We start from the raw sequence: 22891 nt of genomic DNA, 5'->3' as shown, positions 1-22891 counted from the left end.
AGGAGTAACTATCAGAGTCACAATTCAATGAAAAGCCTGCGCCATTGTTTATATTGTATAGAAAATCACACATGGATGTTGGTGTTTTTTATGTTCACATATTTGCCTAATGCACACCTAATCTGCGTAGAGAATCTCACACTGCCAGGCTCATGCAATGAATGAAAAAATACACTTAAGTAACTAATATGTGATTGGAAATCTTCCTTCTGATTATTAGCTCTGTGCATAATGCAGCATGTGCCACAGACTTAAGCAAAATCATTTTTCTGGTTTGTACAAATTACAAGTATCTAAAATATTTCTTTAAGAAATACTTCATCCCCCAAGTGATCATTTGTTATTTAATAACTCACCCTGTGCACAGCTGTATCCAAATATTTATTACAAACTCACAGACAACTCGTGCAGCATAATCCAGGTCTCAATTTTCCAGATGTATGCTCAGTACTTACCAAACCCGCCTTTGTGCTTAAATGTAACATTTGAAACACTGTGGTACGTCAACGCATTTGCATTACTCCTCTGTGCATGAAACTGTTTATGCAGAAATCTATCACCCACCAGGTTGCTGGCAATCCCAGCTGATATTCCTGTTTTTCAGAGGCTCTAGAAGGCTTTTTAATAGCTGTGATCTCAAAATGAACATTGTGTGTTCAATGTTTGCAAGAAATGCTGGAGGCTAAGCTGGCGGTATATGAGGAACAACAGAGGACACTACAGGCAGACATAGAGCAGTTCACTAAGAGGGCTGCCTCTCAGGTCAGAAGTTTTAAAGCTAGAGTGAAAGGTTCCTTTACCTCTCACCTCAAGATATCTAAATGAAAATGGGTTCTATGGGTACCTCCTGTTTACAGACATGCCCATTTTATGCTAGTCCCATACTGTTTTGGGCACAAAAAAGCACCTCTTTGTATGCAGTATAAATGTGCTTTTTCACCTGTTATGCTTGAATATTTCTGCATACTGAGGTCGCTAAACAGTCTTGGAATTGCATAAATTGGATCTGACTGGGAAGCTGAGACTCTTGTAGATGCAATGGGCCCAATTTTATTCAGTTATGATGATGTTAGCCTCCATAATAGCCATTTCATTTTAGTGAGACCATTTCTTTAATGGACATCACTGTATAAAATTACCTGTAGTGACCTCTAGTAGGGGTGGGCCATATCATCTTGTTCACAAAAATGCTGGTATATTTTTTAACATCATATGAAAATTTCATATTGTGATATTTGAGATATTTGGACTTGTTGACATTTTGACATCATACTGTTTCCCCTGGCAACAACAAACATGGCTGAAAGCGAAGTAATTAGCAACTCCTCGGTCATGATTAGAGGAGACATGGCAGAGCATAAAGGTCCAGGTGGGAAAAAAAAGCCAAATCAATCATTTAGGATTTTGCTAAAAGAGAATAAGTCACCTGTTGATTTACATATATATAGATCACAGGGTACATTTTTTTTGTATTTAGGAACTGTTCAAATGTGTAATTAGTGGTAGATTTTATTATGTTGAACTTTCAGGATAATCACAGTCTCATGAAACTTCATGTAATGTGGGTTAGGGTTAGTGTGATAATGTCATCTATTGGAGGGTTTTTTGACCATTTTTATCAATTGGCATGTGGTAAAAAAAAAATACTTACCTTTAGCACCCAGATGGTCTCAACCCAAAAATTGCTGTAACAACTTATGAGACATAACTGAGCATGGGAATGGCCATCCTATACTTTGATTATAATGGTCTAAGCCCCCATACACTTCAAACCTCGAACCAAAGTTTGAATAGGCACCTAACCAAAACAAAATGTTTGTTACAGATTTATGACTAGAAAAACTTGACACATAGTGCTGAACTGCATCTCATATTAATCTTCAGGTTTCCAGCTTTTAGGTGATGTATACCACTTCCATGTGGCATATACTGCTGACCTGCTATCTCCCCAAAAGATCCCCTGCCCCCCCAAAAAGGACAAAAATGAGCCTATGTTGGTCTCAGAGGGTTAGATAGTACAGTTTTTGTGAAAATGCACGTGTTTGTGAAGTACTGAGCATATGACTGGATGAATGAGACTTGGATTATATTGCACACAGCACAGTTTTGCTGTTGTTGAATACAGATCCCTATGACTTCAATTCATTAAAAATGTTGGATGGGTAAAAAAATGTTTTCTTCCTGAATTCAACATAACACAGGGTGAGTAATTGATATATAAATGATCTTTTCGGGGGTTAAGTATCCTTTTAATATACTGTAATTTTACTTGTGGCCTTAATTTACTATAACCCAACTTTCCATTCTTTTCATTGTAATTGACATAATTAGCACCTAAGGTAGATTTATAGTTGAGCGTCGGCTCTACACAAAGCCTACGCTTTACCCTACATGGGTGGCCTAAACCTTTGTGAGCATTATACTTGTGCAATGCTGTGTATGTGTCCCTCTGCAGTTACATCTCCAAAATGTCAGTCAGTGGGGATTCTGTGAAGAATTGTTAAGTTTGATTCATTCAAAACACAGATTAAACATTGCTTAATGGGGACAATTTCACACAAGTACATAAACTGGCTTCACTTTAACTCACAGGAGCCACGTGTGTGTATATATGTATGTATGTGTATATATATATATATATATACAGTACAGGCCAAAAGTTTGGACACACCTTCTCATTCAATGCGTTTTCTTTATTTTCATGACTATTTACATTGTAGATTCTCACTGAAGGCATCAAAACTATGAATGAACACATGTGGAGTTATGTACTTAACAAAAAAAGGTGAAATAACTGAAAACATGTTTTATATTCTAGTTTCTTCAAAATAGCCACCCTTTGCTCTGATTACTGCTTTGCACACTCTTGGCATTCTCTCCATGAGCTTCAAGAGGTAGTCACCTGAAATGGTTTCCACTTCACAGGTGTGCCTTATCAGGGTTAATTAGTGGAATTTCTTGCTTTATCAATGGGGTTGGGACCATCAGTTGTGTTGTGCAGAAGTCAGGTTAATACACAGCCGACAGCCCTATTGGACAACTGTTAAAATTCATATTATGGCAAGAACCAATCAGCTAACTAAAGAAAAACGAGTGGCCATCATTACTTTAAGAAATGAAGGTCAGTCAGTCCGGAAAATTGCAAAAACTTTAAATGTGTCCCCAAGTGGAGTCGCAAAAACCATCAAGCGCTACAACGAAACTGGCACACATGAGGACCGACCCAGGAAAGGAAGACCAAGAGTCACCTCTGCTTCTGAGGATAAGTTCATCCGAGTCACCAGCCTCAGAAATCGCAAGTTAACAGCAGCTCAGATCAGAGACCAGATGAATGCCACACAGAGTTCTAGCAGCAGACCCATCTCTAGAACAACTGTTAAGAGGAGACTGCGCCAATCAGGCCTTCATGGTCAAATAGCTGCTAGGAAACCACTGCTAAGGAGAGGCAACAAGCAGAAGAGATTTGTTTGGGCCAAGAAACACAAGGAATGAACATTAGACCAGTGGAAATCTGTGCTTTGGTCTGATGAGTCCAAATTTGAGATCTTTGGTTCCAACCTCCGTGTCTTTGTGAGACGCAGAAAAGGTGAACGGATGGATTCCACATGCCTGGTTCCCACTGTGAAGCATGGAGGAGGAGGTGTGATGGTGTGGGGGTGTTTTGCTGGTGACACTGTTGGGGATTTATTCAAAATTGAAGGCACACTGAACCAGCATGGCTACCACAGCATCCTGCAGCGACATGCCATCCCATCCGGTTTGCGTTTAGTTGGACGATCATTTATTTTTCAACAGGACAATGACCCCAAACACACCTCCAGGCTGTGTAAGGGCTTTTTGACCAAGAAGGAGAGTGATGGAGTGCTGCGGCAGATGACCTGGCCTCCACAGTCACCGGACCTGAACCCAATCGAGGTGGTTTGGGGTGAGCTGGACCGCAGAGTGAAGGCAAAGGGGCCAACAAGTGCTAAACACCTCTGGGAACTCCTTCAAGACTGTTGGAAAACCATTTCAGGTGACTACCTCTTGAAGCTCATGGAGAGAATGCCAAGAGTGTGCAAAGCAGTAATCAGTGTATATATATATATATATATATATATATATATATATATACATATATATATACACATATACACACACACACACACACACATACATATATATGTGTGTGTGTGTGTGTGTGTATATATATATATACAGTACAGGCCAAAAGTTTGGACACACCTTCTCATTCAATGCGTTTTCTTTATTTTCATGACTATTTACATTGTAGATTCTCACTGAAGGCATCAAAACTATGAATGAACACATGTGAAGTTATGTACTTAACAAAAAAAGGTGAAATAACTGAAAACATGTTTTATATTCTAGTTTCTTCAAAATAGCCACCCTTTGCTCTGATTACTGCTTTGCACACTCTTGGCATTCTCTCCATGAGCTTCAAGAGGTAGTCACCTGAAATGGTTTTCCAACAGTCTTGAAGGAGTTCCCAGAGGTGTTTAGCACTTGTTGGCCCCTTTGCCTTCACTCTGCGGTCCAGCTCACCCCAAACCATCTCGATTGGGTTCAGGTCCGGTGACTGTGGAGGCCAGGTCATCTGCCGCAGCACTCCATCACTCTCCTTCTTGGTCAAATAGCCCTCACACAGCCTGGAGGTGTGTTTGGGGTCATTGTCCTGTTGAAAAATAAATGATCGTCCAACTAAACGCAAACCGGATGGGATGGCATGTCGCTGCAGGATGCTGTGGTAGCCATGCTGGTTCAGTGTGCCTTCAATTTTGAATAAATCCCCAACAGTGTCACCAGCAAAACACCCCCACACCATCACACCTCCTCCTCCATGCTTCACAGTGGGAACCAGGCATGTGGAATCCATCCATTCACCTTTTCTGCGTCTCACAAAGACACGGCGGTTGGAACCAAAGATCTCAAATTTGGACTCATCAGACCAAAGCACAGATTTCCACTGGTCTAATGTCCATTCCTTGTGTTTCTTGGCCCAAACAAATCTCTTCTGCTTGTTGCCTCTCCTTAGCAGTGGTTTCCTAGCAGCTATTTGACCATGAAGGCCTGATTGGCGCAGTCTCCTCTTAACAGTTGTTCTAGAGATGGGTCTGCTGCTAGAACTCTGTGTGGCATTCATCTGGTCTCTGATCTGAGCTGCTGTTAACTTGCGATTTCTGAGGCTGGTGACTCGGATGAACTTATCCTCAGAAGCAGAGGTGACTCTTGGTCTTCCTTTCCTGGGTCGGTCCTCATGTGTGCCAGTTTCGTTGTAGCGCTTGATGGTTTTTGCGACTCCACTTGGGGACACATTTAAAGTTTTTGCAATTTTCCGGACTGACTGACCTTCATTTCTTAAAGTAATGATGGCCACTCGTTTTTCTTTAGTTAGCTGATTGGTTCTTGCCATAATATGAATTTTAACAGTTGTCCAATAGGGCTGTCGGCTGTGTATTAACCTGACTTCTGCACAACACAACTGATGGTCCCAACCCCATTGATAAAGCAAGAAATTCCACTAATTAACCCTGATAAGGCACACCTGTGAAGTGGAAACCATTTCAGGTGACTACCTCTTGAAGCTCATGGAGAGAATGCCAAGAGTGTGCAAAGCAGTAATCAGAGCAAAGGGTGGTTATTTTGAAGAAACTAGAATATAAAACATGTTTTCAGTTATTTCACCTTTTTTTGTTAAGTACATAACTCCACGTGTTCATTCATAGTTTTGATGCCTTCAGTAAGAATCTACAATGTAAATAGTCATGAAAATAAAGAAAACGCATTGAATGAGAAGGTGTGTCCAAACTTTTGGCCTGTACTGTATGTTAATTAATTAATTAATTAATCCTGAAATCACAATACTGAGTGAAAAAAGTAACGGTATCTAAGCATGAAGCACACAGACATCATTATCAGTCATTCATCCTGCTCTCTGTTATCTGTTATTATTATTGCGGTCTTGATTAAATTTTCCCCGGGCCATTTCATACCAGGTCTCGGTACCTATCCCTGTCCAGACCACTCCGCTAATTGAATAGGACTGGTGTAGGCTATGGCGTAGGGTAGACGTCTAAGCAGAGCGTAGGCCATAGGTACAGCTACTTTGTTCTCTCATCCTTAAACTTACTAGTTTATTAATTTGATTACCCCTTTGATAATGTTTGAACGTTAACGTTTAAATCAGGAGAGGAGTAAAACTTAATCAGCATTGCATGCCTATGTGTCCTAGGAAAGGGATCCCTCCTGTGTTTCTCCCCGAGTTTTTCCTGATACAGGAACAAAAGGAAGAGGGTGTTGGTGCTGTAAAGATTATAAAGCCTTTTGAGGCAAATTGGTGATATTTGGCCATATAAATAAAATTGACATTACTTTGGAGGCTGTAATCTGCAATGCTGTTTAAGTGTACAGCATTATACTGTAGTGTTTCAAATATTTAGTATATCATAACAGATATAGATGCAGAGAACAAAATATTAGAAATATCTCTCAGCATAATTCAATAAAATTTAATTAACCTTATTGAGTGGAAATTTTGTAACTCCTATTACTTTGTCCTAATACCCTGCCCCCTGCCCCCACCACCACTACCAACAACATCTACACCACCACCATGTTGTGTAGCAGCGAGGGAGAGATTTAGATTTTGTGTTTTACTGTTTACCACATGTCCTCTGTTGTCTGACTGAACATATTTTTCCTTTTCATATCCCTCGCCTGTGCTCTCCGCTGTTAATGGGGAGCATTTGGTTTACCCTGTGCTGCCTCCCATCTCATGGACCTCTGCCCCCACTCCCCCCCTCCTGCCCCTGCTCCAGGGATGGGAGCAGCCACACAGAACAGTTTCCCATCAGTTTTGTGCATGCAGGCTCCCCTAAACCTCAAGTGCAGCTCTTACTCACTGTACTGCCTGCAGCTCCCCTGAATTTCACCTCTGTTATGGTGAGCTACAGGCAGTACAGTGTTGGGCTGCATTTGAAAATCTGCCATTTTGTTTCCCCCTTTGTTTCCCCCTTTCTTCCCCTCTCCTGTGTTCCTCTTTTTCGTTCCTTCACCTCTCTCTCTGTTTTTCTGTCCCACTGTTTATTATTTTCATCCTTTGATTTCAGGTGCGGCCACACTTAAATATTTTTGGAATAATCCATCAATAATAATATCTCAGTATCAAATATAATGAAACAACTTTGTTTTTGTTTTTTTTGTGTTGGGATAGTAGGATTTGCGCTAACTCTTGGAAGAGGGCAAATATCTATAATAACTTTGATATAGGCTGTCTTTGTTTGAAGGCTAATAGTGTAAAGGGCTAAGTGGCAGTTATCCTATTTATTACAAATGAATTGTGTCAGTCATTACTAATAAAGCTCACAAAGTCCAGGTGTTTTTCAAATGTTATATTTTCTTGTGATTCACTGACTTACTTTAAGATCAGGATATACAAGTGAAATTAAAGTTATGGTATTTAGAATATTTTATAAAAGCTTACGAGTAAGAAATGGACATGCCAAGTGCAAATATTTGACAACCTAAACAATAATCTTCTACACATCTTCTCATTCAAAGGAACGCACAAAATATAATTGTTATTCATTTGAGTGAAATAAAACCACAGTTGTGCTTAAAGTGAAAAGGCAAGCGGTCTCTTTTACATTAATTATGGCTGTTGATTTTAATCAGCTGTGTGTACCACTGACTGAATCACTAAAGTGAAGAAGATGAACCTAGTGTGAGTAACAAGACTCAAAGCCTCACAACTCAACTCAAAGCCCTCACAGTAATTAGCACTCTTTCTGAAAAACTGCTGCCGTTAATTTGTTGCCAGAGTTGTATCGAGCCGTGCGTCTCACTGCACCACCGTTTCTTCTAATGCTGAGAGGAAAACAGAAACCTTTCCTGTCCTTGCTCAGGCCTAGTTAGTAGTTAGTCTTTATGAACTTTGCAGTTAATCCAGTCACTCCTATTGGTGTAACATTTTGTGATTTAATACAGGTGGAGCTACAATGGCCAAATACAAATACATATTAAATACTTGCTTGCTGTATGCTGTTGTTGGTGCTGCCTTAAAGTGCTGCTAGAAATACTGTAATTACCCTTTTGTTGCTGATGTGGAAAGTGTTACAAGTTGCTCTAATGTGGGTTTAAGGTGGCAGTGGCATGCTGTTTCACTAAGTCAAATGATGAAGGTTATTAATTGCTATAAACAGTATCAAGAGACATCTTGACTACAACTTCATCAACATCACTGCCTGCTGATGAGCTCTCTCTTCTTTGTTTTGCTGCTGCAGCTCACTGTGGCCCTCATTTATAAAAATGAATGGCGTACGGTCATTTTCACGCAAAGCTCGGCATTTATAAATTGGGAAGTGTGCAAAAGCAACAATCAAATCTGACGTCAGGTCACAACTCGTGTACGCAAGTTTGAGTCAGCATGGACTTGTGGTGCAGTTGAGTAGATCTTGCTGAGTTGGAGAACTGTTATTAGACCATATTCTGACTGACATCTAAGTATTTGTAGCCCCATAATATTCACTTAATGTATAGCCATCACATGTTTGTGAGCTCTTTATCACAGCTAGCAGTTGCCTGGTTCTGTGGGACTGGCTCCAGTCTGATCGAAGGTTAAACACAACTGATGCCTGACTATTATTGATCTAAAACTTCTTCTTTCTTTTTCTTTTTTTTTCTGTTAATCAATGACAAACCAGATCAAAAATATAAATATATATAATTATATATATATATAAAAATATAATTAAAATGGAATGGACTTAGGTGGTGCATCTGTGTCTCCTCTGCCACCAGTTAGGCCTGAAATAGTCTCTGTATACAGACTCTACATTCAGTGAATGTAGAGTCTGTAGGCAAACCCCGGAGATCTTGCCTCCAGAAGAAGAGCAGAAGAGCCTTGGTTTCCGGTGCTAGGGTGTTTGTAGTCCGCGTGATGTTGATCAATCACGTTTGAACCGGCTGCAGTTGTTGCCAGGTTAAATGCTCCGTGCGGTGAACTAACGAGGTGGAACATAATTGGCGTCACTGCAAACTCTGAATCCACCGCAATGTTTCAGCATATTTACTTATATATAAACGGAAGTTGGAAACGGAAATTCGCCTCCTCCGCCTAAATCAAACCGGAATGCCAAAAAATCGGGGGTCTGCCCCCAGAGGCTGTATCGCCGTCTGCCAGAAGTCAGACGCCGAATACAGCCGATAGGTTCCGAGAATGGGCCCGAAATGGAAGCAGACCCAGTACACGAGGCCACATGCTCCTCAATTTTATGTGAAAAGACTATTATAACAATATCAATATTATATAATATATAGGCTAAAGTTATTAATATAGTATGCCATAGGTTGGTCCATTGCAACGCTGTTGACCACAGGAATGATTGCTTTCCATACTGTGTTTTACTGACTTCCTTTGATGGCACTTTTCAGGATACCAAATCAAACCAGTTGGTTAAATTGGACCTTGGACATTGGCTTTTCTATTTCCAGCTCAGAGAAGTTTCTCTTCTGGGCCATATAACACCTCTCTACATTGTTAACATTGGGGCAACGCCTCTAAACCCAAGAATATTTGGGGCAGGATATGTAAATAACGATTGTTTTCAGTGGCCGATCGTTCCTATGCTGTGATTGGCAAGATAGGAACGTTTCATGAATTGCATGTGAACCCTGTTGTTAAATTATTTCTGAGTTCGAATGTACACTTGTGTGTATGTTAGATTGATAAATGAGGACCAATACCTTTGCCAGCAATGGGCAGCAAGAAGTCTGTGATGCAGGGTGCAAGATACTATATTCGACCCAAAGCCCTAACTTAAGGGGAGTTAGTTCAGGGAGCAATGAAGGTGTTGGTTTTTGACTTTGCAGTTTGATTTAATTTACATAACTAATCATTTTGGGGGGAAATAAATCAATGAATGTTGAAAACTGAATGGCCTCAACTCTAGAAAAGCAAGTCAGTGCCATATGAACACAGTTTTCTGCTTTCATTTTATGAAAGCCCTAATAAGCTGCATGCTTTGTATGCCAGACATGTCTGCTTCATGGCATTCTCAGGCTTAGAAAGAAGAAACATACCAGAAAATAAGACAGATTTACTTCTAAGATATTAAAGCAGACGACTGATACTCTAATTTCTCCTGCTCTTACGTATCCTCCACATATAATCCCTACTGCTGTGGCCAGTGAAGTGCCAAGCACAAGGCAGTTTTTCTATTCTGCCTCATTCTTGTTTTATTCTACTTTCTTAGTGTAGATGATCTTACCCAGTCCTGCTGCATGTTCTGAATGATATTTACTACTACTATAAGCTTGTAGTATTTGCATAGTTCTTTTGAATAGAGCCCATCTCTGCTTAACACTGCTTAAACACTAAACCCACACTGACCACTGCTTAATCCACTGAACTTCTTTTCTTTTTCTGCCCCACCCTTTGCTTTGAGCTGCCCTCCTCCCCCTCTCCCCTCCCCTGCACATCAAATATCAGCCTGTTGTCACAAAACAGATGGGAACATGTTTTGTTCTGCCTAATCAATTTGGCATTACCCTGCTTGCATCCTATGCTGCAATATGAAAGTCTCAATTAAAACTAAAAGCACTGCAAGAATCCCCTCAGATCTGTACCTGCGCTGTGTTACTCTAAATAGTTGTCTGGTCTTTCTTTTGAAGAAACAGTGTTGAAACACAGGCTTTAAGTGTGACTCATGAAAATGGGACCTCTGCTTCCTCCCACAGCCACTTGTGCTCCCCGTCTCCCACATGTTTGATTGCTGTTTTCCTTTGCTATGCAAATTAGGTGTGCATGGCTCTCACCAGAATGTTGCTTTTGAAGTGTTTCCCGGGTCCACATGCCTTATGCAAATACAAAAGTGCATAGATACAGTTTGAGAAACTTTCTGTCTCCATCCTTGATTCTCTTAGTCTCTGTACTTCTCTTACAGTGCACTTCTAGTTTTTCTTTCACTGCTGGATGAAATTGTTTTCTATGTTACAAAGTTTATATGCAGTGTTAAAAGTGCCTCATCTCCCTCTTCATCAAAACCACTATCAACACAATCTATACCAGCACACTTATCTATTCTCTATCTCCTCCATCCTGTCTTGGAAAAACATCTTTCATTCTACCATCTTTCTGTCTTACCCATTTTATACCCACTGACCTCCATCCATATATACATCCTCAATCCAACCCAACATTCCCCCTCTTCCTGTGGCACAAAACTGATTGAGGATGACTGGTTCTTTCCTGGCTGCTCCGATCCAGCACTGGCCACTCGGCAGCAGGAGTTGGAGGAGGAGCTGGCTCAAGCTCAGGGGCTCGGTCACCACAGGGCCAAGAAGCTGGCAGCTCCAGCCCAGCGAAGCCTGCAGGTAGGTGGACAGACTGACAGTACTGTGATTGTGCCATGGTTATACCAGCATACTATCAGACATTTGTTAAATGCTTATACAGTACAGGCCAAAAGTTTGGACACACCTTCTCATTCAATGCGTTTTCTTTATTTTCATGACTATTTACATTGTAGATTCTCACTGAAGGCATCAAAACTATGAATGAACACATGTGGAGTTATGTACTTAACAAAAAAAGGTGAAATAACTGAAAACATGTTTTATATTCTAGTTTCTTCAAAATAGCCACCCTTTGCTCTGATTACTGCTTTGCACACTCTTGGCATTCTCTCCATGAGCTTCAAGAGGTAGTCACCTGAAATGGTTTCCACTTCACAGGTGTGCCTTATCAGGGTTAATTAGTGGAATTTCTTGCTTTATCAATGGGGTTGGGACCATCTGTTGTGTTGTGCAGAAGTCAGGTTAATACACAGCCGACAGCCCTATTGGACAACTGTTAAAATTCATATTATGGCAAGAACCAATCAGCTAACTAAAGAAAAACGAGTGGCCATCATTACTTTAAGAAATGAAGGTCAGTCAGTCCGGAAAATTGCAAAAACTTTAAATGTGTCCCCAAGTGGAGTCGCAAAAACCATCAAGCGCTACAACGAAACTGGCACACATGAGGACCGACCCAGGAAAGGAAGACCAAGAGTCACCTCTGCTTCTGAGGATAAGTTCATCCGAGTCACCAGCCTCAGAAATGGCAAGTTAACAGCAGCTCAGATCAGAGACCAGATGAATGCCACACAGAGTTCTAGCAGCAGACCCATCTCTAGAACAACTGTTAAGAGGAGACTGCGCCAATCAGGCCTTCATGGTCAAATAGCTGCTAGGAAACCACTGCTAAGGAGAGGCAACAAGCAGAAGAGATTTGTTTGGGCCAAGAAACACAAGGAATGGACATTAGACCAGTGGAAATCTGTGCTTTGGTCTGATGAGTCCAAATTTGAGATCTTTGGTTCCAACCTCCGTGTCTTTGTGAGACGCAGAAAAGGTGAACGGATGGATTCCACATGCCTGGTTCCCACTGTGAAGCATGGAGGAGGAGGTGTGATGGTGTGGGGGTGTTTTGCTGGTGACACTGTTGGGGATTTATTCAAAATTGAAGGCACACTGAACCAGCATGGCTACCACAGCATCCTGCAGCGACATGTCATCCCATCCGGTTTGCGTTTAGTTGGACGATCATTTATTTTTCAACAGGACAATGACCCCAAACACACCTCCAGGCTGTGTAAGGGCTATTTGACCAAGAAGGAGAGTGATGGAGTGCTGCGGCAGATGACCTGGCCTCCACAGTCACCGGACCTGAACCCAATCGAGATGGTTTGGGGTGAGCTGGACCGCAGAGTGAAGGCAAAGGGGCCAACAAGTGCTAAACACCTCTGGGAACTCCTTCAAGACTGTTGGAAAACCATTTCAGGTGACTACCTCTTGAAGCTCATGGAGAGAATGCCAAGAGTGTGCAAAGCAGTAATCAGAGCAAAGGGTGGCTATTTTGAAGAAACTAGAATATAAAACATGTTTTCAGTTATTTCACCTTTTTTTGTTAAGTACATAACTCCACATGTGTTCATTCATAGTTTTGATGCCTTCAGTGAGAATCTACAATGTAAATAGTCATGAAAATAAAGAAAACGCATTGAATGAGAAGGTGTGTCCAAACTTTTGGCCTGTACTGTATGTGTTGTGTTGTTTCCAATGACATTGTTCTAACCAAGGGAACAAAAACCAGCATCTTCAGCAAATATGCTAACTGCATGACTTTTCGTTATTTGCAAAAACATGGAAGTTTTATCAATTACTGCCCTGTCCTGCATGAAATAAACAAGTCAGAATCACCTAACAACCACAGGTCAAACAGAATTTAAACTTGGCCTGAACAAACTTTGAAGATACATGACTGCTTTCTGCTGAAGTAGGCTTTACAGTCAGCACTCACTGTGCTGTGTATTGTCATCAACAAGCTCCACGAGTAAAGGTCCAGGCATACCTTCTGTTATTTTAACTAGTTTAAATTGGTTGGGAGTAGTTATGAAGCCAGACCGCAAGTGCCCTGATGAACCTGCTTTTTCGGTTAAAATGATGTCTCCACAGTTACTTTTTAAGTTAATTTTTACTTTTAAATGATTGTGTTTAGGGCCAAACAATTTATTAGAATTGTATCGAAATCGCAATATGGCCCAGTGCAATATCCAAGATCCAGGAATCACAGTATTTGTTAAGTGCAAACTATGTGTCAAAATATCATTCTAAATTAAGATTTACAGTGCTGCTGAGATGTCTCAGACTGCAAATCATATTACACACACTTAAAAAAAACAGTCTTTGTTTGGTACAGATCCTAACTTGAATCCAACTGTCCACTTGGATTCAAGAATGAACTCATTAGATTTTTGTGGTTGTAGATCAAAGGTCAAGGTCACTGTGACTTTGCATCTGTGTTATTCTCGTGAATGTGATATTTTAAGAACCAGTCTAGGGAATTTCTTAATATTTTGCACATTCACTTGGACTCAGTGATGAAGTGATTAGAATTTTATGGTCGAAGGTCAAGATAGAGATGTGTGATATGACACCATAAGATCGTGAACAATTAAAATGTCTCCATGATCTGCCTTTACAGAGTTTTAGTATGGTACTACAGTACACATTCTGTCAGTTGCAATTCCATGGCCTCAGTGAAAGCATTCCCTCCATCGTCGTGAATCTTATCCCAATTGCAACATTAGTCAATATAATCACAATTTGATAGTTTTTCTTTAGGTGTTTTTTTTCTTTTTTCTTTTTTTTTTTTTTTTTTTTTTTTACCAAATCGTTCATTTGTAATTATGTCGGTTTTACCATTGAGGTGAAGTTGTTGATAAAGGTAGCAAACTGAATTGTAATCTGTGAGAAAAAAATCACAAATTAGCCATTTTGAGTAACAATAATTGCAATAAAACAAATTTGTTGATGGCTTAATAGCCCATATTGATCTTGGACTTACACTCTTATTTTCTGTTTTTGAGATTTAAGAAGGTCTGATGCATTAAACACGGAGCTGGATGTGGAGGTGGTTAAGCCTGTAATTGCAGAATAGATGTTTTATAACTTATCACTACCCTGCTTCAATTAAGTATATCCCACTTGCAGGAGGACTTTGAATTTGATGGGCAGACCTCATTCCAGAACCCACGGAGCGCCTCTGAGAGCACAACCCCGATGGAGGGAGAGAATATGGGAGGTTGGTGGCCAGAGTACAGTACTCCTGATACAGGTGTGAGACTCGCTAGACAGTTTACACTGGCATGCACACGTTCATCTGCACATTACTTTGGGAAATTCTCTTTGGGTTGCTATTTTGTTGTATTCACCATAACACTCAAAACATATTTTTATTGAGCACTGGATTGTGGCTGTTGTTTTTATTTCTCCTCGTTTTTCATCTAACCGGCAAATACTGTGAATGTAAGACCTGGGTTATTTTGGGTCATTGTGTATAACATACTATTGGGATTAACTTGGTTCAGCTTGCTTTCATTTCTACTAGTGGATTAATCTGATGACATTATAGCAAGCTAAATTTAAGATCATCTCACATTTATCAAAAAAAAAAAAAAAAATCCTCTGCGACAGTTGATAATACCCTGAGACTGAGACACTCATTCATTGGTTTGCATTTTCATCAGCTTACAGTATTTTCTTTGGACATGTGCATGCTGGTTGAGCTGGCTAGTGTTTGTTGGGTTTAGTCCACTGAATGCACTGAATTTTGTGAGATCATATTACTGTAGGTGGCAAGATACTCCCCATCTGTGGTAAGTTTTTTTTTTTTTCCCTTTTTCATTGTTTGCATGTTCTGCTTGTTTTTTCTTTATTTCCTCTTATCCCTTCTTGTTGTCTTTTAAGATGCTGCTTGTCATAAAGCCAAAAAAAACATCAGCAGTTATCTGTAAAAATAAATAGAGATAAAAAATAAAAAAAGGAAATTATAACTTGTGAGTTGTGTTATAAAAAAAAACAACTGACTGATGTACTTTTTGGTTGTTTTGGCAAAACATGGGACCCTGGAATTGCATTTCACAACTCGTCTGTTAATTAATGCATATGCCAATCAATATACTTTCAGATAGCTCATGCTTAAAAGACAAACTTTGACCCTGTGATCATACCTTCCCACTGATTGTCCTATCCTATAGATTTTTACTTCTTTTTTCCCCATCTGTACCTATACAGTAGGGCTGTCACACGTTTAAAAAGAAAAGTCCCAACACATGAAAACGACACATAATTTGTTAGAATTAATGCAAACCTGCATAGCTAAATCATAAATTATGTTGTAGAAGGGGCATAGTTCCGTTAATTTGTGGTACCTTCATTGCTTCACTTGAGCACCAAGCTTACAGACGGCTTTACATTTGTTGGTATGGTAACCTTAGGCAGTTGCATTTTTAAACTTAAGCAAACAGCCTTGCCCCTGCAGTTTTTATGCCTCCGCGCCAGCAATAGCCTTGGCCTAAGGCACTATGTTTTTGGGTTGCCCGTCCCCTTCTCGGGAATGCAATATCTCAGGAACCCCATAGTTCCTTTTCCACCAACATTTCCAGGAACTTTTATTACCAGGAATTTATTTACCTGGGTAAAAGAATTCCTGGTAATCTGTGTGGTTTGTGTTTCTACTGCACCTCAAAGTTCCGGAAAATGTATTCAAATTAGCGTGATGACGTAGATGATTTGGCATGTGCCCTATCTTCAGCTCCGTGAGCTTATTGGCTGGTAATATGGTAACATTAGCGCTTGTAGAGAGAGTTGGGGCTGTTTGTCTCAGCCAGCAGCTAAGTTTAAAAGTAGTTGACGATAAGTGTTGAACTAAGTTAGTCTACATACAGACAGCTATCATTTGAGCTTACAATTCGCTATCAGCTGAACTAGCGTGCTGTCCTTGTGTAAGACATAACATTCGTGTCGCTGGATGAGAGACTGTGGACGGAGCATATTGAATATGGCTGTCTACATGTTTAAATGTTCATGCTTGGTGAACACATGTATTGATAAATTATTGGCTTCTTACTCGCTAAGGGTTAATGTCACTTACAGTAAGCCGTCAACTCGAGTCATGTTGGAGTTGTCTTCACTTTGTTTCCACCGCGGCCGCTTGGCTGTTCACCAGTTACCGTGTCACGTCAGTGTATGTCTGTTTGTGTGTGGATGTGGAGTAGTTCAGCGCCGGTACAAAAGAACCGATACCATTGGCGCTTATCAATACTACGGCCTTTGATGATTTAGTACCAGGTTTCAGTACCCATCCATCATCAAAACACAAACAAAGTGAAGCTTGTAGAAATGAAATAAAGTTTGCAGCGACTGTCCATGCTAGAAAGTGTGGAATGCTGCAAGTGTGCATTCCACCAACCAGCTTTCTTCAGCAACCACACCCCCCAGAATTCCGGGTAATCTGAAAAGTCCTACCCCCCTACTAGGTACTTTTTCTAGGGAAAATTTGGGGTTGAGGGAAAGTTTTTTCCCCGGGTAATTTTGGTGGAACTGCGCAGAGGCTTTTCAAAATCCCGGGTAAATGAGAAAAGTTCCTGCGGTGGAAAAGGGTCTCTTGAGAGTATTCCTTCACATTTGGCAGAAAAGTCCACTTGGACTCAAGTATGAACTGATTAGATTTTGGTGGTCAAAGGTTAAGGTCATTGTGACCTTGTTTGTCGCATTCTTGTCAACGCAGTATCTCAATAACACCTTGAGGTAATTTCTTCAAATTTGGCACAAAGTTGAACTTGGACTCAAGGATGAATTGATTACTTTTGGTGGTCAAAGGCCAGGGTCACTCTGACCTTGCATCTGTCACATTTTGTGAATGTGATATGTCAAGCAGGCCTGGAGGGCCTTCTTCAAATTTGGCCCAAACATCTACTTTAGACTCAAGGATGAAATTAGAATTGTCACTGTGACCTCACAAAACATGGTTTTGGCCATAAATCAGAAATTAAATTCCACTTAAATGTCTAATAGGATATAATGATAAAGTGATGTTATTCTATATCCAAAAGGTCAATGGTCAACTTTACTGTGACATCATAATATTCTGCAAAAACACTTTTCTGGCCATTATTCAACATCATATTTTAGAAACAGAAGGGGAGACATTTGATCAAATACTGAATTGGTGATTATTAATCCTGGGTGCCCTCCTTGAAACTGTGCTAATTGTATAGATCTTCTGTGCTGCCAAGGGGGAGGATGTATGTGGAGCATCCATCTTTTCACAGACATAGATGTAAACTGTAACTGCAACTTGGGAGGTTTGCAAAGGCATACAGCCATGAGGCAATACTCGTAATTTGGTTTGTGTTAAAAATATACTATGCATGACATTCTTTACAAAAAGCACGTATACTCACACAGAAGTGTGTGGCTGTGTATTTATCTGCAGAGATTCTGTCCTTTGCTTGTATTTTCTTATTATTTTGTTTTGTTGGGAACATCCCTGGGCACAGCAGGCAGGTTAAGTCGGGACTTTATAAAAAGCTAATGACCAGGTGCCAGACCTTAAGCAGCAGGTATCTTGGATGTTGTTACAGAAGTCAAGGACACTGCACCAGAAAAAAAATATATATAGTGAAAGAGAGAGAATTAATACCTCAAGGGAAGGAGTTCAAGTATCTCAGGATCTTGTTTACAAATGAGGGTAGAATGGAGTGTGAGATGAATAGGTGGTTTGGCCCGGCATCTGCAGTGATGCAGGTGGCCGAGGTGAAAAGAGAGCTGAGCCAGAAGGCAAAGCTTTCTATTTACTGGTCCATCTACATCCCAAGCCTCATCTATGGTCATAAACTCTGATTAGTGACTGAAAGAATGAGATCGCCGATGCAAGTGGCTGAAATGAGTTTCCTCCGAGTTGTGCCTGGGCTCAGCCTTACAGATACGTAGAGGAGCACAGACAACCGGAGGGAGCTTAGAGTAGAGCTGCTGCTCCTTTGCATCAAAAGGGGCCAGTTGAGGTGGTTGGGCACCTGATCAGGATGCCTCTCGGACGCCTTCCATTAGAGATGCTCTGGGCCTGTCCAACTGGTAGGAGGCCCCGGGGCAGACCCACAACACATTGGAGGGATTACAGTACAGGCCAAAAGTTTGGACACACCTTCTCATTCAATGCGTTTTCTTTATTTTCATGACTATTTACATTGTAGATTCTCACTGAAGGCATCAAAACTATGAATGAACACATGTGAAGTTATGTACTTAACAAAAAAAGGTGAAATAACTGAAAACATGTTTTATATTCTAGTTTCTTCAAAATAGCCACCCTTTGCTCTGATTACTGCTTTGCACACTCTTGGCATTCTCTCGATGAGCTTCAAGAGGTAGTCACCTGAAATGGTTTTCCAACAGTCTTGAAGGAGTTCCCAGAGGTGTTTAGCACTTGTTGGCCCCTTTGCCTTCACTCTGCGGTCCAGCTCACCCCAAACCATCTCGATTGGGTTCAGGTCCGGTGACTGTGGAGGCCAGGTCATCTGCCGCAGCAATCCATCACTCTCCTTCTTGGTCAAATAGCCCTTACACAGCCTGAGGTGTGTTTGGGGTCATTGTCCTGTTGAAAAATAAATGATCGTCCAACTAAACGCAAACCGGATGGGATGGCATGTCGCTGCAGGATGCTGTGGTAGCCATGCTGGTTCAGTGTGCCTTCAATTTTGAATAAATCCCCAACAGTGTCACCAGCAAAACACCCCCACACCATCACACCTCCTCCTCCATGCTTCACAGTGGGAACCAGGCATGTGGAATCCATCCGTTCACCTTTTCTGCGTCTCACAAAGACACGGCGGTTGGAACCAAAGATCTCAAATTTGGACTCATCAGACCAAAGCACAGATTTCCACTGGTCTAATGTCCATTCCTTGTGTTTCTTGGCCCAAACAAATCTCTTCTGCTTGTTGCCTCTCCTTAGCAGTGGTTTCCTAGCAGCTATTTGACCATGAAGGCCTGATTTGCGCAGTCTCCTCTTAACAGTTGTTCTAGAGATGGGTCTGCTGCTAGAACTCTGTGTGGCATTCATCTGGTCTCTGATCTGAGCTGCTGTTAACTTGCGATTTCTGAGGCTGGTGACTCGGATGAACTTATCCTCAGAAGCAGAGGTGACTCTTGGTCTTCCTTTCCTGGGTCGGTCCTCATGTGTGCCAGTTTCGTTGTAGCGCTTGATGGTTTTTGCGACTCCACTTGGGGACACATTTAAAGTTTTTGCAATTTTCCGGACTGACTGACCTTCATTTCTTAAAGTAATGATGGCCACTCGTTTTTCTTTAGTTAGCTGATTGGTTCTTGCCATAATATGAATTTTAACAGTTGTCCAATAGGGCTGTCGGCTGTGTATTAACCTGACTTCTGCACAACACAACTGATGGTCCCAACCCCATTGATAAAGCAAGAAATTCCACTAATTAACCCTGATAAGGCACACCTGTGAAGTGGAAACCATTTCAGGTGACTACCTCTTGAAGCTCATGGAGAGAATGCCAAGAGTGTGCAAAGCAGTAATCAGAGCAAAGGGTGGCTATTTTGAAGAAACTAGAATATAAAACATGTTTTCAGTTATTTCACCTTTTTTTGTTAAGTACATAACTCCACATGTGTTCATTCATAGTTTTGATGGCTTCAGTGAGAATCATCAATGTAAATAGTCATGAAAATAAAGAAAACGCATTGAATGAGGAGGTGTGTCCAAACTTTTGGCCTGTACTGTACATATCTCATCTGGCCTGGGAATGCCTCGGGGTGAACTGGGAGGAGCTAGAAAGCGTTGCTGGGGATAAGGGTGTCTGGAGTACTTTGTCCAGCCTGCTGCCCCCGTGACCCGGCCCTTTTATAAGCAGATGAAAATGGATGGATATTGTAAGATGGAAACTGGGGTTGGTTTTCGATTTCAGTTTTGTAAGTGATATTGTTTACAAGGAGTAAGGCACAATACCTGCGTAGCATACCTTTTAAAAAGAAAACAACAATAGCCTAATTTTCTTATGAACGCCCTTTCTTGAGGTTGGCATGGCCTGTTAAGTTTATGTACTGTGAGTTTTGAATTCAGACAGACATTATTTATAATTTTTTTTCCATCCTTCACTGATAGTTCAGCTTTTGAATAAAATGTGACAGCCCTACAATACAGTAAACTTTCAAATAGTTATCCCCTTTGAGCCACTTGCAGGCTTTTAATCTGAAACATCTATTGTGGAAGTCTCATTGATGGTTACCTATCAGCAAATGAAAAAACAACAGAATTACTAAGTGAATGAAAACAGTATTTCTGTAAATAGAGAGACTCGGTGACACAACTCTGCTATTCTACTGCTGAATTTGTCTTGTTGAAGTCAAATCAACCTCCTTTCAATGGCCTTTATTTGTAACTATCTTTTATTTGGTCATGTCACATCCCTTATACCTGTCGTTTTTGCTGATGATTTCAGATGGATTGCGGTCTGTTGTAGAGGAGCTGGAGCTGGAGAGGAACCAACTGCAGGAGCAGATCCTGAGCCTAGAGGAACGCTGTCAGGATCTGGAGGATCGACTGCAGCTGCAGGCCCGCATAGAGGCATTGCAGGTAACCTAACTGTTCATAACCCCACCCAACATCCCATACTATGTCAATGCCCCAGGACTAAGTCAAACCAGTATTTGACCTGTTCATTATTGTCTTACCCTGTGAAATGTAACTTGTAGTCATTACTTACTTACTAATGAGTTACGGAGGAAACGATGAGTGAATTGCATGTTTCCGCCCCCGAATACTAGGATTTTGTAACAAACCCTTCTAACACAGGTGACGTTTGATGTAGATGAAGAAGAGCAGCCATTTTGGGTCTCTCAGGTGTGTTTGGCCTCTCATGTATGTGTGCGCTGGAGAGCCCCTCTGGCGGTGATGGCTAATGGTGTGGTGTGCTTGTTTAATCTCAAACACGTTCTGTTCTTAAACTGTTTTTAAGTAAGTGTACTGGCGCAGACTCACTGGGTATCGTAAAATCACACTTCTCAGACTCACTTTGCAACTATGGGTGTAAATCACTAGTTTGAGCACAATCCGATATTATATCGATTCTTTGGACAATGATACGATATTTGCCGATATCACAAAGTCTGCCAGGATACAATTTTGATAAAATATTGATTCAGGAGCCTGCAGTTGATGTGAGATTATATCGTGATCACAGAAGCTGCCACCCCTTTCTTTTTTGCTTTTGGCCATTAAAAATCAAAACAACACATAAATAGTTTAAATAATTGCAACTGCATAAGTGCACTAAAGTTTTCTTTAAATTGACTCCACTATCACACATAAAACAGCACATGGGATAAGTTAACCTTTCTGGAAGAAATCTTTTCTTTTTAACCCAAGCCATTATCTTTTTCCTAAAACTTGAAGCCAAACTTCTCCCAACAGCCATAAAACATGGATTAACAACAAGATCATTTAACGAAAGTAAATAATTAGGCTCAATAGTAACTGTTCAGGTTCAGAGACAAAGTTGTTTTTTGCTCATCACCCATCATTAGCTTAAGCACTTAGCCTAGCAGCTAGTGAAGATTTTCTCTACTCATACTAGGGCTGCAGCTATCGATTCTTTTAGTAATAGAGTATTCTATCAAATATTCTAGCGATTAATCAAGTAATCGGATAAGAAATACTGCGTGTTTTCATGAAATTACTTTAGCTCTATTTAAGGACAATAGTAATATATAAAAGAGAAAATTAGAAAGGTCTCTGAAAAGAGAGAAATGAGCGACAAATTTGTTTCCTTTTTTGTAAGTCAGAGCTGTCAACCAGTCACGCAAATGACCGATTTAATAGGCACTCACACTACGCAGCTATTTCTCATACTGTCAAAAATAATCAGTGTTAGGAAATAGCTCACTACAAGGTGCGACCTTACGAATTTAACAGCATTCTCACTAGTGTGGTGGTGACGTCACTACTTTCTGAGTCAAATAGCTTTTCAGTAGTGAAGTTAATTTATTGACCGAGTAGCGTGGTAGTGTACATAAAAGTTACAAGCTCTTTTCCCCAGGAAAAACTCTGGAATGCAGCAAACTCTTTTCCTGTGGAAGTCTGGATAAAAGTAAGGATAGTAAAACTGAGGATAAGTGATGTGACTGACGCCAGCGCCACGCCAAGGCATGAAACGACAGAGTTGCCCCTTGTCCCATATTGAAAAATAAAATGTACTGTCCCTTACTGATTCAGTACAGGATGCAATTTGTCCCCGTATTTCTGTGGAAAGAGTTTAATGAGACATATTGGAGAAATATTAACTCAAGAGGAGAATGTCACATAATGGCAGGTCTGTCACTCAATGTCATTGTTGCCATAATTATGGACACTCCACTCCACTCCGCTTACTGACCCACTGGCTGCTTGATCTGACCCACTGGCTGCTTGATAAAGTATTGAATTTGAAAGTTCCTTTATGCCTGGATATTAAACTTATGGAGCTTATGGATTCATAAAGCCTCA

General features: G+C 40.7%; 1 protein-coding gene across 6 annotated transcripts in view; it reads left to right on the top strand.

The window, feature by feature from the left end:
- LOC117254898 (uncharacterized) overlaps positions 1-22891 on the top strand; it is a 61097-nt gene that overhangs the window by 14199 nt on the left and 24007 nt on the right. For 2 of the 6 annotated variants that reach the window (XM_078162177.1, XM_078162188.1), the window contains 4 exons: positions 11267-11373; positions 14536-14659; positions 20850-20983; positions 21203-21250. In XM_078162177.1, the coding sequence (XP_078018303.1) occupies positions 11267-11373; positions 14536-14659; positions 20850-20983; positions 21203-21250 (413 nt within the window). Of the gene's footprint in view, positions 1-11266; positions 11374-14529; positions 14660-20849; positions 20984-21202; positions 21251-22891 lie in introns of all 6 variants that reach the window. The other 4 variants (XM_078162180.1, XM_078162181.1, XM_078162187.1 and 1 more) reach the window with 4 other exon arrangements.

The sequence above is a fragment of the Epinephelus lanceolatus genome, chromosome 2, assembly GCF_041903045.1.
Source record: "Epinephelus lanceolatus isolate andai-2023 chromosome 2, ASM4190304v1, whole genome shotgun sequence".
Classification (NCBI taxonomy): domain Eukaryota; kingdom Metazoa; phylum Chordata; class Actinopteri; order Perciformes; family Serranidae; genus Epinephelus; species Epinephelus lanceolatus.
This window is presented reverse-complemented; position numbering and strand designations above follow the sequence as displayed.